Here is a 16,736-nt window from a genome sequence, read left to right on the forward strand (position 1 = left end):
AGTTGGCTTAACCAGATGAACACTCTGACACCAAATCATCAAACACCTCGTGTTAGCTGCCTCCAGAGATTGCACATACGTCGCCTCATCTGCCCAGTGGGTGGAAAAAAGGCTGCTTTAAATTTCTGTTAGAAGTTTCTAGAATATCTAAACAGACACGGAGAAGCAGTTTGGAGAAGGAGGTGCATGCAGCATGTGAAACAGATATATGTCTGCAATGGAGTTATGCTAGAAACTGGATTACATGAACTTAAAAGACAACATTTTTCACTCACTTTTTTTTAACCCTTGTGTGATGTTCATTTTGTGTTCCTCAGCCAATGTTCACGGGTCCGCTGGAGCCACCGCATTATATATATATATTTTTTTTTAAATGAATATTGCTATAACAATATTAAAATACTCAACAGATGTTTACTTTATCCCAGTTACAAACATTATAGACAGCATACATTCATATTTTGATTCATATTAGCTAACATTTCCCTGTTACATCAATTTTATGAATATAAGGGCTCTCAGTGTTTTGTGATGAAATGCAATAAAATTGAAATATCAATTGCAATCAAGATATGGTTAGAAAAAAACAATATGAAACGATGTATTTCATAACTGCTGATGTTTATTCATTTGAACTTAATTAGAAATTGAACACACTCATGTCAGTCTACACAACACAAGCCCCAAGGAAAAGATACGTTATCATGTCAGTCCATGCAGCAGTCCCATTGAACACAAGCTATACATGCTGACCTATGCAACACATGAGGGGCAGAGTTGTACTATGTGTGTTGCATATTTATTTCTTGCATTTGATGCATGTATGCTGTGTCGTCCATCTTGGGTCCACACACATTGCAGCGTTTCTTTTGCTGCTACTGGCTGCAACCTAGAATGATGAAGGTTCTGCTAGCTCGTCTTACTGCTAACACAGATACTGTTGCAAAGAAAAGTTCTCTGCAAGTTTTTGTATCCCACAGGACGTCGCAGGATTCCCCTTAGGATATGAAAACTCCAGCAAGGATAATAACATGCTGCCCCTCCAAATTAGCATCCGGGGTGAAAAGTTCAAAATGAGAATTAAGATTAAGATGCATTTATTTGTCCCAAACACATGCACAGACATGCACAGGCACACTCATGCAGGTAGGGAAATGTAACCTCTGCTTTTAACCCATCTGGTGCAGGACACACAGAGCAGTGAGCGACCATGTACGGCGCCCGGGGAACAGATGTTGGGGGAGCAAGGTGCCTTGCTGAGGGGCACTAGACAGTGTAAGGAGAATCCTCTTGGATTTTTGGACAGATCAATCCAGGTCCGTCTTTTCTTTGTTTCTCCATGGAGTCGAACCAGAGACGAACCAGAGACCTTCTCTGCCCATAGTCCAAGTTTCTGCCACTAGTACACCGCCTCTCCCTTAGTCCACCGCCTCTTCCTTGGTATCCTGCAAATGAGTAACCGCCATCCGTGTGTGTCCTGGTTGCATCCGTGTCACATTGGCAGCCATGCGGGAGTGGCTCATTCTTTTGGCAAAAGGACCATTCAATTTCACCATTATTTATCATCCATATTTTTCCACTTGCTGGCTGCTGATTGCCTGGTCCAGTGACTGGCTGCTGAAGGGCTCTTTGTGGAGCTGACTGATGGTCGTTCTCCTCCTCTTCTCTGTCAGACTCTGAATTGACAGAAATGTGATCCTCATATTCTGAAAAAGCTTCCTCTTCATCATCATCCAAAGCTTCTCTCTCTTCACAAATCATTTCTAACACCCTTTAAGCAGAGAATCTGTTTTCCGTCTTGATCGATTGTGATAAGGTGCCACACAGTCAAAGCTGTACATTTGTTGTTTGTTGAATCCCAATTCGCAGCTGAGAATATCGAGTATGAGAAAACATAAAATGGTTTCCAATTGTATCCCAATTCGCAGCTGAGAATATAGACTATGAGAAAACATAAAATTGTTCCCGCAAGACAGAGGGTAAAATGTGCGGGTATGTGGGAGCAGAGAGGTGTAGGTGTTGAAATGTAACAATGTCACAGCACTCACAGCAGGCCCAGGTAAGAGGAGGTAAGAGACGGTACATAGTACAATTTACACACTTTTATTACTTTTGGGTCCAGAGAACCCGATAGCACATATGTAAAATAAATGTTAAAGGAGGTGAACAGTGTGCAGTCGTTAACAATATGTTATTTTTCATGTTATTCACAGGAAAAGAAAAATACCAATGAGACTGAGGTTGAAAAAAATAATTGCATCATTTGTCTTTTAGCAAACATTGAAAACGGTCCCAAAGACCCAAACACCAAGGGTATACATACTCCCTCATATGGAAAGCATCTAAAACTGCTGAACATGGGCAGTATGTCTGACATTATGCTTGCACTGTCTGTGTCTGTGTGTGTGCGTGTGTGTGTGTGTGTGTGTGTGTGTGTGTGCGTGTGTGTGTGTGTGATTATGTGTGTGTGTGTGTGTTTGTGTGTGGGTGGGTTTGTAATCATACACCCGTAGAGTGTGGCACATGCTGCATCCTCTGGACCCCATTCTCTCCCAAGGCACACTATCAGTTTCCATTGAGCCTCTGCAGCTATGTAATCTACAGCAGCAGTTTTATATCTGTTTCTTTGCACTAGAACCATTGTAAGACGTCTCCTTAACCTTTAACCCACTGACAAAACTTCACAGTGAAATATGAAAGCAGTGAGTGAACACAGAACTACATGTGATATAAGTCAACCAAAGGTTTTACTTAAAGGAGTATATATGTTCCTAAATTCGAAAGAGGCCTGCAAATTCGTTTGTATGATTAGAGTCTGTTTGTACAAGCATAGTCGTCTTTTACTGTGATAAAGTGATGACAAAGTGCTTCACTGTTTCATCTGTAAATTTGCAGGTCAAAGTTCAACGGAAGTGGTAAAGTTGAATTGCTGTGAGAGCAAACAGAGAGACAGGGTGCATGCAGCTTGGTTAGTGACAGACAGGTACAGCGACCAATCATATAATTTGGCCCAAATTATATAAATGATGATATAGCACAATATAACTGTTACAAAGAGCGTCACAATAAGTAAGTCAATTAAAGTAACTGTATTGTAACTGCACAGCTCACAGACATTTATTTCCAATTATAAATGTTGACATGTTGAAGGTGTAACTGATCACATTAAAAATGAGTGCATTACATGACATTGGTCCCTGCACAGCTCAATCTGAGCGTTGTTTTCAGCCACAGTAACTGAAAACACCTGCAGCAAATAAAAAGGAAAATAAATAAGATTCCCTGTCACCCTAGAAGACCAATTTCTACACTGTAGAAATCCATACACACTCTCAGTGTGTACCAAGCCTCCTGGCTGTATGAGCGTACGTCCGCTCTATGTTTCAGTTCAATTTATATAGCAATAAATCACAACATACAAAATCTCGAGGCACTTTACACAATAAAGAAGCAACCTTACAATGTTATAGAGAGACGTTTAGAGAAAATAAAGTCTTTTAGCAGGAAGAAAGAGGGGAAGAAGTGGATAAAGACAGCTGTGTATACTGTTATATTCACTGTCAAACTGTGTTATAATAGTGTAACACAGAGGTTCTCAAAAGTTTCAGCGCCCCCGGTCCCAAAATAACTGTGCCAGAGACACACGACCCTCATTAAGAGACATTTATGTCTTCACAAGAAAATCCCCTACTTTCACATGTTGCAGTGTTTCCTGTGATGCTGTAAATGTACCTGTTGCAAGTGATGCTGCCGATCATCTGTCGTGATCACATCAAGAGACACATGGCGACTCAGAGATTTTATTTTAAATCCTCCTTTTGGAAGAATTGTGGCTAAAATTTGAAAATAGGAATTGTATTTCAGTCTGACAACCCACATTTTAAATGTTTATTGCAGCAGGAGATATTGTGTCTATAGTTTCCCCCTTCATCACTCCCCCAGATACAATTTCATAGACAAAATTGCAGTGATTATTTATAATGTCCCTGTTGGAGCCTACAGATGGATGCAGGGGCTGTAGAGGGGCTCAATCAATTAGCAGCAATACTGACACAGCAGTGGCGGAGGGCTACAAGGGGAGTGATAGGAAGTTCTTGCAGCTTAAATAGATCACCTAATTGGGAGGGGGAGTATTAAAGAGGCATGTGGAGAGAGAGGCATGTCACCTGATTGGAGCAGCAACAACATGAAGCTTTTGGGAGCTGTAATGTTGTCAATCTTACAGTCTATGAAAAATACACAGAGAAAAAGATAAAGGAGTGAAAACAGCCCTCATTTGTTTAAAAACTAACTCTCCTCTCATCCAGCTTCTAAAACCACTCATTTAATCCCAGTTCTGGAAAAATCATTTTTAAAAATGTCTTCTTAGTCTGCTCCACATCCCCATGTCTAAATGTAACCCTCCAACCTGAGAACAACTTATGTTAACTTATCAGTACCCACTCACACAGCCCCGACACGCTGTGGCTTTCCAGACACTCATCGCCATGGTCTAACAAATGGTAAATTAGTTTGGGTTATAGGACAATTCTAGTTTTAGTCAAGTTTTGACGTATGCGTTTATTTTGAGGTTTGTGACTAGAATTTAAGAGGATGTTGTATTCAAGTTCTAGATGAAAGCTTCTCTGAAGACAACGTAATAAATTGGATTATGTGTAATATGATTTAAAGGGGAAAACAAACTCCGCTGAGTTATGAGCTAGGCTATTCATGATGTAAATTCATGCACACACACACACACACACACACACGCACATGTACATTAATCTTGTGCGTCTCTGGGTGCCTCAGGGCCATATGGGTCTATTTAGCTTTAACACAATCATCTAGTTATGTTTCCTCACTATTTTATCTAAATTGACTGCCTTGTGTTTACTTGGCTCATTTTTCATACCGCTGAGATTCCTTGTACAAATCGAGCCCATCAGAGAGAAATCCCCAAAATAGAGAAATAATAGTCTTTTGAATGGGTTTAGAATGAATTACAGTGATACCCCCAACATGCTCTGTGAATTTATACAAGATAAAGTAGTTTTGATTACAGCAGGGTTTTTTTTAAACAATGACAGAAAAATGATGTACTGTTAATAGAAATCATGCATCACCTCTGCTGGATGAAATCTATCAAGTGTGCAACATTTGTAAACGGCGAGTAAATCAGTTATGTCTGTTCACAACAGGTGATGAAAACGCATTCAACTGTGTATAAATCATTGAAGCAGCCTTAAAGCAATATACGATGCCATGAAATGACTAAACCTATTGACGTTTATCACTAATTAGACTCATGACAACGATTTATCAAACTCATTCAAGAAGTGTAAGAAAAACTTTTTAACATTTTTGGCAGGAAAGACATTTTTAAATCTTCTCTCTGGGACTGAGACCCAGGATCAGTCAGTACCAAAGTTTAGCAGAGATTTATATTCAAATAGAAATGAGTATATCGAGAAGTGAGGCTTTAAAGCTAAAACGACCTTGTGTCAGTTCTGAAAGACATGCAGTGTGAACACTCCTGACAACTGCAGTGTGAAGTACTTCTTCTATCGTTCAATGTTTTTTGACTTAAGAATCTAAAGTCTTAGTTTTAAAGCATGGAAAAAAAAATGATTTATTCATGAATAAGTTATCCATCATCAGGACTTTGTGGGGGTGGTTCTTTTTTTTTAATCAAATGTGATTGACAGCGCCAAATAACCCGCCACCTGCTGTTGTCGATTCACATATTTTGAAATCCTGTTTGGTGGCAAGATGTGAAATCACCTTTCTCTCGCTAAATCCCAGTGTGACAACAATCCCCTGTTGTTCATATTAAGAACCACATTTATATAAATAAGTTAAACTGATATTTCATGTCTATGTGGTTTGTTTTGTTCATCAGTTGCGTTGCAGCAATCATCATATTATTAAGTTGTCTGTCAAATAGGGAGATGTTATTTTAGAGGTACAAACAAAATATTATTTAAAATTAATTTTTTGGTTTCCTGTTTCATACCGACAGTCAGTGTTGGTTTGTTTTAAACATAACCACAAATCGTGCTGCGATGTTATCCATGTGAATATTATGGAAACCTTGACAACAAGGGTTCCATAACTTCAATGAAGAGGTAATTTTAACACAAAAGCCTTAAGGAGTGTTATATTAATATGATCCATATTAATAAATGTTGTAGAAGTCTTCAGTGTTTGAATCTGAAAAGCATATTTTTGTTATTACAAAAGTCATGATTTTGAGATACACAAGCCTCATTTCAACACCGATCTAAATTCTCAAATTTATTGAACTATTACAAAATTGTTTTTTAAATGAAAATGTATTAAAAGTAAATAAGTTTAACAAGAATTAATTCCAACACAGGAAAATAATGATGGTATGAGAGGTGAAACAAGATATGACATCGACAATTAAAAAATACTGAATTTGAATATGTCCGACGATTTCAAACTATTCAAATACGCTCACAAAATCATCCCTTCAATGTTTTCAATCCCAGTAAGAGTCGCCCGGTTTTGTGAAGGGATCTCATTCTCTGTTGTCATGGTAGCGAAGGCGAAGGTACTCTCATCAACCTGACACAAAACGATTACATTTCAAGGCTAAGTTTGTGTTGTGAGTGCATGTTATTTCCCAGTTTCCATGTTTTCCATATTGCTGCCACAATTATTGAAGATTTGATGCAGAATCTGCCCGGTAACAACAGCCATGGTAACCAGTGCTGGGAGGGATGTGGAGCTTTGACTTGGCCCAATGTGCTTTCCCCTTGAAGCCATAGCGGTGTCATGTAATGTTCAAAATGATGCTTATTTATCCAACCTCTGGGCTTTGTAATCAAATTACGTGTGTTGTTGTGTGCCAGTTCATTTTCAGGAGGTTGCCTTGAAGTAGCAGTTTACATTTTGAGCCGATTTTCCACCAATTTTCAAACAAATTGGTTAAAATCTCATCTTCTCTCCTCAAAGTTCACCGCTCCCAGAGACTGCACGGAACTGAGATGACAACGTCAATCACAGTAACTTCCAAATCATGGATCTCCCCCGATGCAAATCGGACATTTACATGACACAGAATAAGCAGAATCTTGTGGTATGGAATGTTTTAATGTAAAATTGATTTCCCAACGCCACTATAACAATGTGTGTCATCCTGCAAAGCCAAAGCCTCTATCAGTCAGAGGTAATTGCACCATTCAATGAATGAACACTGCATTTGCACTGTCAGCACTCTCTGGAAAATAGAGCTTATCTATATCAAAGTATGCAGAAGCTTAGAAAAACACTCAAAATGGCTCAAGACAAATTAATCATGTGATCATTGACCTTTGGAACCATCCACCTTTTAACATGGAGCCTAAAGCTGTGTCTCAATTTAGCAGGAGTCTTCCTGGGCTGTGTAGACTGTGAAGGGTGTGACTGCTCTAACCTGATAATACGGGCGCCTAAATGAAAGGCAAGACGCTCACGCAGGCAGTGTCGTTTTTTACACTGCTACACATGTTAGTTTTTTAACATGTGTAGCTGAATCCTGGGATAGGTTGGTCTAATCGCACATGCTGTGACACAATCAGGCCTCAACAGCAGCCCCTTGAATCGGGACACGTGAGGCAGCTATACAGCTACATCTGTCCCAGCAGTTGTGTTGTGCATAGCCCCTGCTGATAAACAAATAAATAGACTTATCAAATATAATGAAGTTACAATTTTCCAAATGTTGTGTCAGTATTCTCTCTCTGTTGGTCAGAAAAAACATGTGTATCAGTTCAAACATGAATATATGTATGCAGGCAAACGCAGGATTTTGTATTTAAATTGAACAGCTCAAAAACGATTTCTGAATGTACGAGAATTCTCACGTCTTTTAATGTAACAGCTGGCTCTTTTGTATCAGCTTCCATGCATCTCCCAGCTCACAGAAAGAGCCGCTGATCTTTAGGCTTTGTGCACCGTTCATGTGTGTTTTCTCCCCCCGCTGGTCGCTCCCGTGTATCAGGCAGCCAGAGACCTGTGAGTCCCTCATGTGTGTGGCTGTCACAGGTGTGACAGCGTGTCATGGAGTGTTTAGCAGATGCACCAGCAGCAAACCCATGACAGGCAGGTTGGAAGGTGAGTGTGGATATGATACACACTTATGCACTCAGCTGTGACGTTAAGGACCTGGTCCATTTGTCCTTTTGTCCTTTACAACCGTCCCTTCATTCTGTGTCAATTTCCAGTGAAGAAGAGGTAATACAGTACCTTGTAAAGTGTTACAATAATGGAGTGATTTATTGAAGAAAGTGCTATGAGGGATTACAATTTCAAATTGAGTAATTACATTACATGACAGCTGCTAAGCCTGGAAACAGTTACTTTGACCTTGAGTTGTTTAAATGTTTTACTTGTTTTCTTTGGCTTATATGTCACTTATATTGTTTTCTGGCATGAACGTGAAAAATGTCCGCACATTGGGACTATCTCAAATGTTTGCCTTTGACAGAAAAACAAAGCAGCAGGAGATTCTCCTCTCAGACGAGTTCACAACAACAGAAAAATCTCTATAGCATTCAAGCGAGGGGGGGGGGTGCTGCCTGCAGGAGACAGGACGTAACGTATAAATTGCGCAGCAAAGATCACATGCTTTTATTTGACAGCACATTGACAGCAGCTTCCCATATCATCGAAAGCCTTTCCAAGTTGACATCTTCGACTGCGTCTTCCACGTGTATTGACCCTTTTTTCTTGGTTTCTGCATCTGTTAGGAACATGATCATTGGCCCTCACACTCGCTGGGATTTTCTAAATTATCTCCAGCTGTGTTCTCACATGGGTTCATTCGGACAAGAAGAATGTCTACAGCAACTGACACAGACGGGAGTTTATCAAGAGTTCAGCGCATGTGTGAAAGCACCTTGCTTGCTTTAGTCAGCCACTGTTAACATTGAGCAAAACGCCTCCTGTGTTAACTGAAGTTCACAAAGTTACATTTTGCGTGTGGAAGTTAAATCAACCAGGCAACAAACAATTCAACACAAAACCATCAGTAAAACCTAAATTTAGCATTTTTATACCTTGGCTTTTTGAGCTTTAGAAGGGACTGGTTGTTGGGGGTAAAAGCCAGGCTAGTTGCATTCACCTGTTTCCACTTTATATATTAAGCTAAGCTAACCGACTGCTGGCTGCAGGTACTTATTTACAGTCCGAACAATGGAGTGCTATAGACTTGCTCACATAACCCCCCAGACAGTGATTAAGCATTCTTTCCAACCATCAAACTGTAGCTCAGATCTTGGGTTGGTAAGACGGTACGACTATTCCGTGACTCACTGGTTAACTACGTCCCTGCTTCAGCATTGTCTCTCCTGTTGAAAAGTCCTGCACAGGGACCGAATGGGCAGGCAGGTAATAGACAGACAGTTAGCTAGCAAATCATTTCATTCAGTCCGGCTGAAATGATTGGTTGTGTTTTTTACAGTTCTATGAGGGCCACAGACAACTTCATTTTATTGTTGCTTATTGGGACATGATAAAAAGTAGGTAAAACATCATAAACAAATTACCAACCCTACCTTAAACCTCTCGATATTCTCCTTGTGGTTTTATTTTATCTTTTTAATACTGGGCAACAGGTTTGCCATTAGTTGCTGCTTTCCTTAGACCAGTGATTCTCAAATGGGGGTTTCGCCTTCTCTACCAAAGAAGGCGAAACCAGAGCAGAGAGCCTTCCCTAAACAACACCGTGAGAGCTTGTGCCTCTTCGGAGGGGCGCTAAAACGTAAAAGTTTTCCGTTGTGAAGTTAATGGTTCATAACAAGAAGTCCGCGTCTCTACCGGTACCCTTTCAAAATAAAAGCAATAATACAAAAGCGGAAATGAAATTGTATGACCGTAAAGCGAGCAAATATTTCACAATAAAATAACAGAAAGACACAATGATATTAACAATAACTTAGATTGGGTTATCTACTTTTTGTGTTTTCTGTGGGGAGAGATTAGCCAGCAGTGGCATTAAGCCACCACATCTTCAGCGGTATCTCCAGACAAAACATGAAAGTCATGTTGGTAAGCCAACATGAGTTTTTTAAGAGGAAACTTTCTGAATTCAGGTCATCTCAAGACACGATGCGAAAAGCCTCCCCGAAGCAAACGGAAACATGCTACCTGTCAGTATTCTTTTCGATCTTTAAAGAAGATATTTTAAGATGATAAATATTAAAAAAATATGTTTTGAGCTAATCTTTTATTTAAAACTAAGTTAATGATTTATGTTTTGGGAAGAAGTGTTTAGCTATAATTAAGTTCATGAGTTCAGTTTGAGAACATGTCTTTATTATGATCCCAAAAGAGGTCACTTTAAGTTGATAATTATTTTGAGGTGCACAAATCTTTATTTATATTGAGATAAAAATAAAAGTCTTTAGTTATTTGTATATCTTTTTATTTCGAAATAGTTCGAGAGAGACAACTACAAATGAGCAATGTTATGGATATTGATGGAGTTTTAAATTTGAATGTGTCTAGTTACAAGGCTTAATAAATCACATTACATCTTTCTTTCAACCAGAAATGCTTTGCGCTGGTTAGGGGGTACTTGGCAGAATTTTTTCTTCAAAGGGGGTACGTCACTGAAAAAAGGTTGAGAACCACTGCCTTAGACACATAAACCTGCAGAAAGTTGCATGAGGTGATACATTTTGTACTTTTTCATTTAGTTGTGTAGGTCGTGTTTGTGTGCATCCTTGTTGGCAAAGGAGTGAGTTGTTGTGTGTTTCCATAGGAGAGAGAGGGTGAGTATGGGAGCTATACAAGGCTGAAGGACAACACACTGTATAGTGAGCAGGATATCTGTGGTACAAGAAAAGCATTTTTATGGAGGAGTCCGGGGAGCACACGGCTGAAGATTTAGGGTCTGGCTCTTGGCATTCTCCACGGGACACTGGGAATGGTATGTTCTGCACTGGCCAGGCCGTCTTCCCATGTGTTCCCCTCTGTATCTGTCTCTTCCTCTCTATCCAGTGTTCACACGCGCATCTTTTTTTCCAGGCGCTCATCTGGACACCACTGGGTTCCTCTGCACCTTCCCGCTGGACACTGGCCTTCACACGCAGCGTTGCCATGATTGTATCTTATTACACAAAAAAAGCGACTTCTGGTGAATGTTGTCATCAGCTTAAAGCCGCCGCTCGGACAATCCTCCAGTTCCTCAGCGACACTCAGACTCTCTTCTAAGCCAGATGTCATCTAAGAGGAAGTGGTATTTTCATCAGTGCTTGAAGCCAAACTCGCTGCATATTTGAAATCCATGGAGCAAGGAGCTTTTTTTTTTTTGTTGTGAAGGGTGCAAACACTCCGTCTTCCTAATGCACAGATGCTGTGGTACTTTACATACAAAACACCGCAGGTCACTGAGTTCTTTAGCGCGGTGATGAAGTAGGGCTGTGTAATGCACATTAGACATGTGCCACCTCACCTCTGACAGACCCGAGTTACTTCAGACTGATCGGGGAGTTGCAAAGTAGGAGAGCGGGGAGAGGACAAGGAGAACGTCTGATGAGAGGAAGAAAGACAAAGAGAGAGAGCGAGCTGCAAAGGAAGGAGAAAGAAAAGTGACTCTCGCTCAGTTTGTGAAGCGTAACGTCTGCTGAAGGTGCTGCTTCTGGGGTCACCTCCATCACCCACCTCAGTTAATCACAACACACGGCCTTGCACGCTTGCATGCACACACACACAAACACACCCGCACACACCCACCCTTGTGGTCGTCGCCACCTGATTTGCCTTGACTACTGTCACCGAAGAGGACAGCAAGCGGAAAATGTACACGTGCTTCCGAGGTGAAGGTCATTTGACTGAAACAACAAAACATGTCCTACTTCTTGTTGTAACTGCAAATGCAGATGTGCATATTTTACATTCCGCTGAAGCTCCCGTTAAAGTCGAGATGAGTTCAAGTTTCCTTGTGGCGTGGGAAATATTGAAAAGCAACAATATGTCTTTCCAGCGTAACATTTTTGTTTGGTAGAAAAATCTAGAATAAATGAAGATTTGTATGCCCTGCAATGTTTCACTACTTTGAATGGCACATCCCTCCCCTGATCAAGTGTGATTAAAAACATGACCATCTATTGTAGGGCCACAATCTCTGAAATCTAATTATACGATGGAAATATATGAAATAATAATAAACAGTCGAGATCCTTTGTCCATCTTTATTAACAGAATATGGCTTATATATGAACCTTTTAAGATAAATAAAAGTATGGTTAAATGTTGTAGTGTAACTCCATATCACACATAAAATGAAATGGTCCTACATCATCATCTTGTCATCTGCACGTAAACTAAGAGCCGTGGAAAAAACGAAAGGTAATTTGCATCTATACCGCGAGACGATAGTGGGGGGAAAAGGGTCCTTTTTTTTTATTTGGGTGAACTGACCTTTTAAAATTGGAATAATTTCCTGACAGTAGTTTTAAATGGGCCAAAAGAAGGAAAGAAAAAGAAATAATGTGGATGAAAAGTCATGCAGCGAGAGGATATTGGAGCTTATGAGCAGTAATCTGTCAGGCAGAAGCAACATAATTACAGCTGTGTTCAGCTCCATTACAGTCAGTGCACTTCTGCCTCTGTTACCACCTACATTCTCCCCATACTCTGCCTAATTGCCTGCGCCTCATCACATAGAGACGGCTTATCGCGTTAAACAACATAATTGGCGGGGGGGTAGCTCCCGGTGGGTAATGCAATTATTCAATAACACTACGCCACAAATGCAAACGCACATCGATGCCGACAGTATGGCCTTAATGAAGATGGGCAACACTCTGTCTTCCTGATGGACTTCATTATTGGTCATTTGAGCCTTAAGGATCGATAAAGTGTGTATGTGATTAGTAGTTTTTCTTAGATTTTTCAAATGATTTACTGTCACAGCGTTCCCCCCCCCCTGTCCCGCCCTTTGCCATACTCCATGTTTTTCCCCAGGACAAACATACATGCGCACTTCCGGTGATAGAGAGAGAAGGCACGTTCTCACCTCCGTTACAGGGTAAGGACAGTGAAAGAAAAGAGCTGTCGTCTCAAAGATGAAATCAAAGAGACAGACTTTCATTTCTCCTGTGTTGTAGAGTTGAAACAAAAAGTAATAATAGATTACTCTTATCAGGGATGTTGTTGAATTCAGTAAAAGAAGAGCAGGAGGCCACTGGGGCTTCATCTGCCGATGATTTGTGTTAATGGCTAAAAGTGCAAAGTCCAGTCGGTAATTATCTTGTTCACTTCCACCTAATTTTTCACTGGCTAAAGAAGGGATGTATGTGTGAATGCATGTGTGTATATATTTATATGTGTGTGTGTGTGTGTGTGTGTGTGTGTGTGTGTGCGTGTGTGTGTGTTTGGGAGCGCTGTTCATGAGTTTTGATTTGCATGCGGCTTAAGCACATTATTCAGAAGCAGTGACTCACACTATACAATTCTGTGAGCATCGTTGTGGAGATATTTTCTCTCTTTCTGTCTCTCGCTCCATCTCAATTCGCAATAACTCTCTTACACACACACACACATTTGTGTATTCACCGGACGAAAACTTTTTCTCCTGAACTCTCATGGAAGAAAGATCCAACTCAGTTATACAGAAGACTGATCCACGCTGCGGTTCAGCGACCGCAGCAGCTCACAAAAAGGTGTCTCTCAGTTAATGTTCAGGTAAAATTAAGTAACGTTAAGTATAATCAAATGGTGGGCGGCAAGATGGAACAGTGGTTAGAGATGTCGACTCGCAGCAGGCTTTTGTTTCAATTGACCATGAGTCTTTCTTTGTGTAGTTGTGTTGTGTAGGTTTTCTCCAGGTACCCCAGCTTACTCTCACAGTTCAAAGACCTCAGGATTGGGGTTAGGTTCTCTGAAGACTCTCAATTGACCCTCAGTGTAAATTTGAGTGTGACTAGTTGTTTGTCTCTGTATGTTGGCCCTGTGATACACTGGCCTCTCGCCTGATGTCTGCTAGGATTGGCTCCCGCTGCCCCATGACTCTTTAAGAATAAATGGTGTAGAAAATGTCGGGATTTGCAATAGTCTGAGGGTCAAAGGATCATATGACTAGAGATTTTTTAACGGTGTGACAGAAAGAGGATTTCTGTTCTGTAGAATTTTTGCTTCTTTATTTAATCAAAAAAGGGAAAAAAAAAATATCTGCCACAAGAGGCTTTCTAAACACAACATCAAACCACAGCGGTAAATTAACCCTGAGGCGGCGAGAAAAGCCGAACTGCAGAACGTCTGGAGGATTTAATCACTGGCCTTCAACCTGAGGTGCTACGGTACTGGAAGCACCAGAGATTTACACAGACTGCAGAACCCATTTCGAGGCAGTCGAGTGATTATGTGCTGTTCTCTGCTCAGTGCTGTGGGTAAATTAAAAAAAATAGAAATATGCTGCTGAAAAAAAATATATATATATATAGCCCTGAAACACATGTTGGGTCAAAATACATTTTATTCACTCACCACATACTGTACATCACTGATGACGGGATATCAGAGTAAAAAGAATATGAGTTTTTATGTGGATAAGTACACATTTGGTGATTAATTACAGCAGCGGGAGAGTGTGCGTGTGGCGGTGATTCATGTCCATGGTACAAGAACATCTCTTCCTTGCCACAGTGCGTCTCTCCTTGTTTATTATGGTGCTGCACAGCACATATAGAGAAATAAGATATACCAGGATATAGGTGGACAGACAATACTTAATCTGAGGAGTTCATTGTTGCTTATATCTTTTCATGTGATTTGCTGGCAGTAAGAGAAAGATAGAGGAAATAATATAAAATATAGAGCTCATTAAACTGTGAATTAACGGAATGAGAAAAGCAAAAACCCTCAGGGGACAGGGAAGCGGAGTTAAACCATTTTATTAATTATATGAGTCCATAGTTGCCTTGATAAGGAGCCATTCGGTATTACGTACGCTGGTGAAATCCTCTATGTATTTCATCATAAACAGTGGTACAGTTATCTCTCAGATTAAAAACTGTTCTCTTTCTGTGTGAACGCTCAGCTGATGAGAGCTACATGCAGCATAAAGAGGAAAGTTATTACTGTGACACGTCCAGATAGAAATAAGGTCTGTTACAGGAAGAAAACTCTACACCAGGTCATTTTATTGTTGTCATGTCAGGGACTGGTTGTTGAGCTTAGATCTATGATGGTGACAGCAATTCACTATAATGGACACAAATACAGGAACACATGTGAAAGCTCTTCAGCAGAAGCACAGAGACTGGAACAGAATGGAATTTGAAACGTTTCAGCCAAAAATGTTTCCACGGTCAAGGTGTTTTTTGCAGAAACGTTTCAGATTTCGTTTTGTTCTCCATCTGCGTGGGTGAAGATGACACCGCAGGAAAAGCCCCGGCTGCAAAAATCACGCACATACACACATGCAAATATCCCAGAAGGAGTCGGTTCCTATGGGGAAACCTCAATTGTTTCCTTGAAGGCATCACGCCATTCTCCCTCCCACCTCCCTCCACTTTCCGATCTCATCATTTATTCATAATGCTGAGTTACAGTGACCGTTTGTGTTGCAACAATACATTAATGTATACACTGTGAAAACAACAGTAAAAGGCTTGGCAGCAAAAGTTGCCAAACACTGTCAGATAACAAAAATTCTAATATGTTCTAATAATGTTTTTATTCTACACAGATACAAATGCGTAAAATCAGCAATAGGATGTGTATTTAATTGAACGTAATTTAACACCCAAGACCAGTTAGCAATTGAATAATCCTATAATTCAACTGTTAATTTAAAGGATTACAACTTTTATTTTATGGGTAATATTTTTTATATAAGTAATAATTATGGCATTTACTCTTAATTTAAAACAGTAGAAACTGTGTAGATAAATGTGAGAGAAAGAAACATTATTGTACACATTATTTATCTCAGTGTTGTGTGTGAAACTGTTAAAACTGGTAATTTTCAATTATATTCGTTTTCTATATGATGAGTAATAAATGTGATTTTAAGTTAATGAGACAGACAACTGACAAATGAACAGCTGTTAAGCTTAAAACAGTGTTATTTCCTGTATGATTGAGTTTGTGTACAACTGACAATGTGGAGGTTCATTGTTTTTATCCGACAGCAGTGATGTGTGCGTTTGATCACACATGGGTTGTTTGTGAGATAGTGCAACAACAAAAAAATGTTCACATCATTGACATCTTCATTATTTGACTCCATCTCTCTTTCAGTTGAAGGTGAAACAGACATCCAACACACACACACAGACACATGCTGTCTCCTGCTAACAAGCTTCTCCATATTGTATGTGTGCGAGATAGGGCCGAGGCTGCCTCATGTGTTGGGCCTCCTCTGAATTCTGGTCCCCCCCGACCGCCATCCTCCCAGCATCAGTGGGATGTCCCAGGTGTGTCTCCCCTTGGCCTTGCTCATGCTCTGCAGCTGCACTAAGGTACGGCCTCTCTCTCTCACACACATCCACACACAGCCTGGGATGTGCCCTTGATTCATTGCACGCACCGACAGTCTATGAATCCAAACCCAGAGCTGAAATCAGACACGAAGCTTCAGACAGTTTTGACTTCCTGCAGGTTTCCTCTACTAACTCCTTGGAGCTTGTGAAAGAGAAGTGGAGCAGCTACAGGAACCAGTGCCTGGACTACCTCAACACCACGCCCCCAGCCACAGGTGAGCCCCCCCGCAGCGTGAGCTCATGTCTGCCTGACATCTG

At 40.5% G+C, this 16,736-nt stretch overlaps 1 protein-coding gene across 1 annotated transcript in view; it reads left to right on the forward strand.

The window, feature by feature from the left end:
- gcgrb (glucagon receptor b) overlaps nucleotides 1-16,736 on the forward strand; it is a 46,367-nt gene that overhangs the window by 18,531 nt on the left and 11,100 nt on the right. Inside the window, exons 2-3 of the mRNA XM_062388939.1 lie at nucleotides 16,327-16,457; nucleotides 16,597-16,693. Of these exons, the coding sequence (XP_062244923.1) occupies nucleotides 16,404-16,457; nucleotides 16,597-16,693 (151 nt within the window). The 5' untranslated portion in view covers nucleotides 16,327-16,403. The remainder of the gene's footprint in view (nucleotides 1-16,326; nucleotides 16,458-16,596; nucleotides 16,694-16,736) is intronic.

This window comes from Platichthys flesus, chromosome 5 (assembly GCF_949316205.1).
Source record: "Platichthys flesus chromosome 5, fPlaFle2.1, whole genome shotgun sequence".
NCBI classification, from domain to species: domain Eukaryota; kingdom Metazoa; phylum Chordata; class Actinopteri; order Pleuronectiformes; family Pleuronectidae; genus Platichthys; species Platichthys flesus.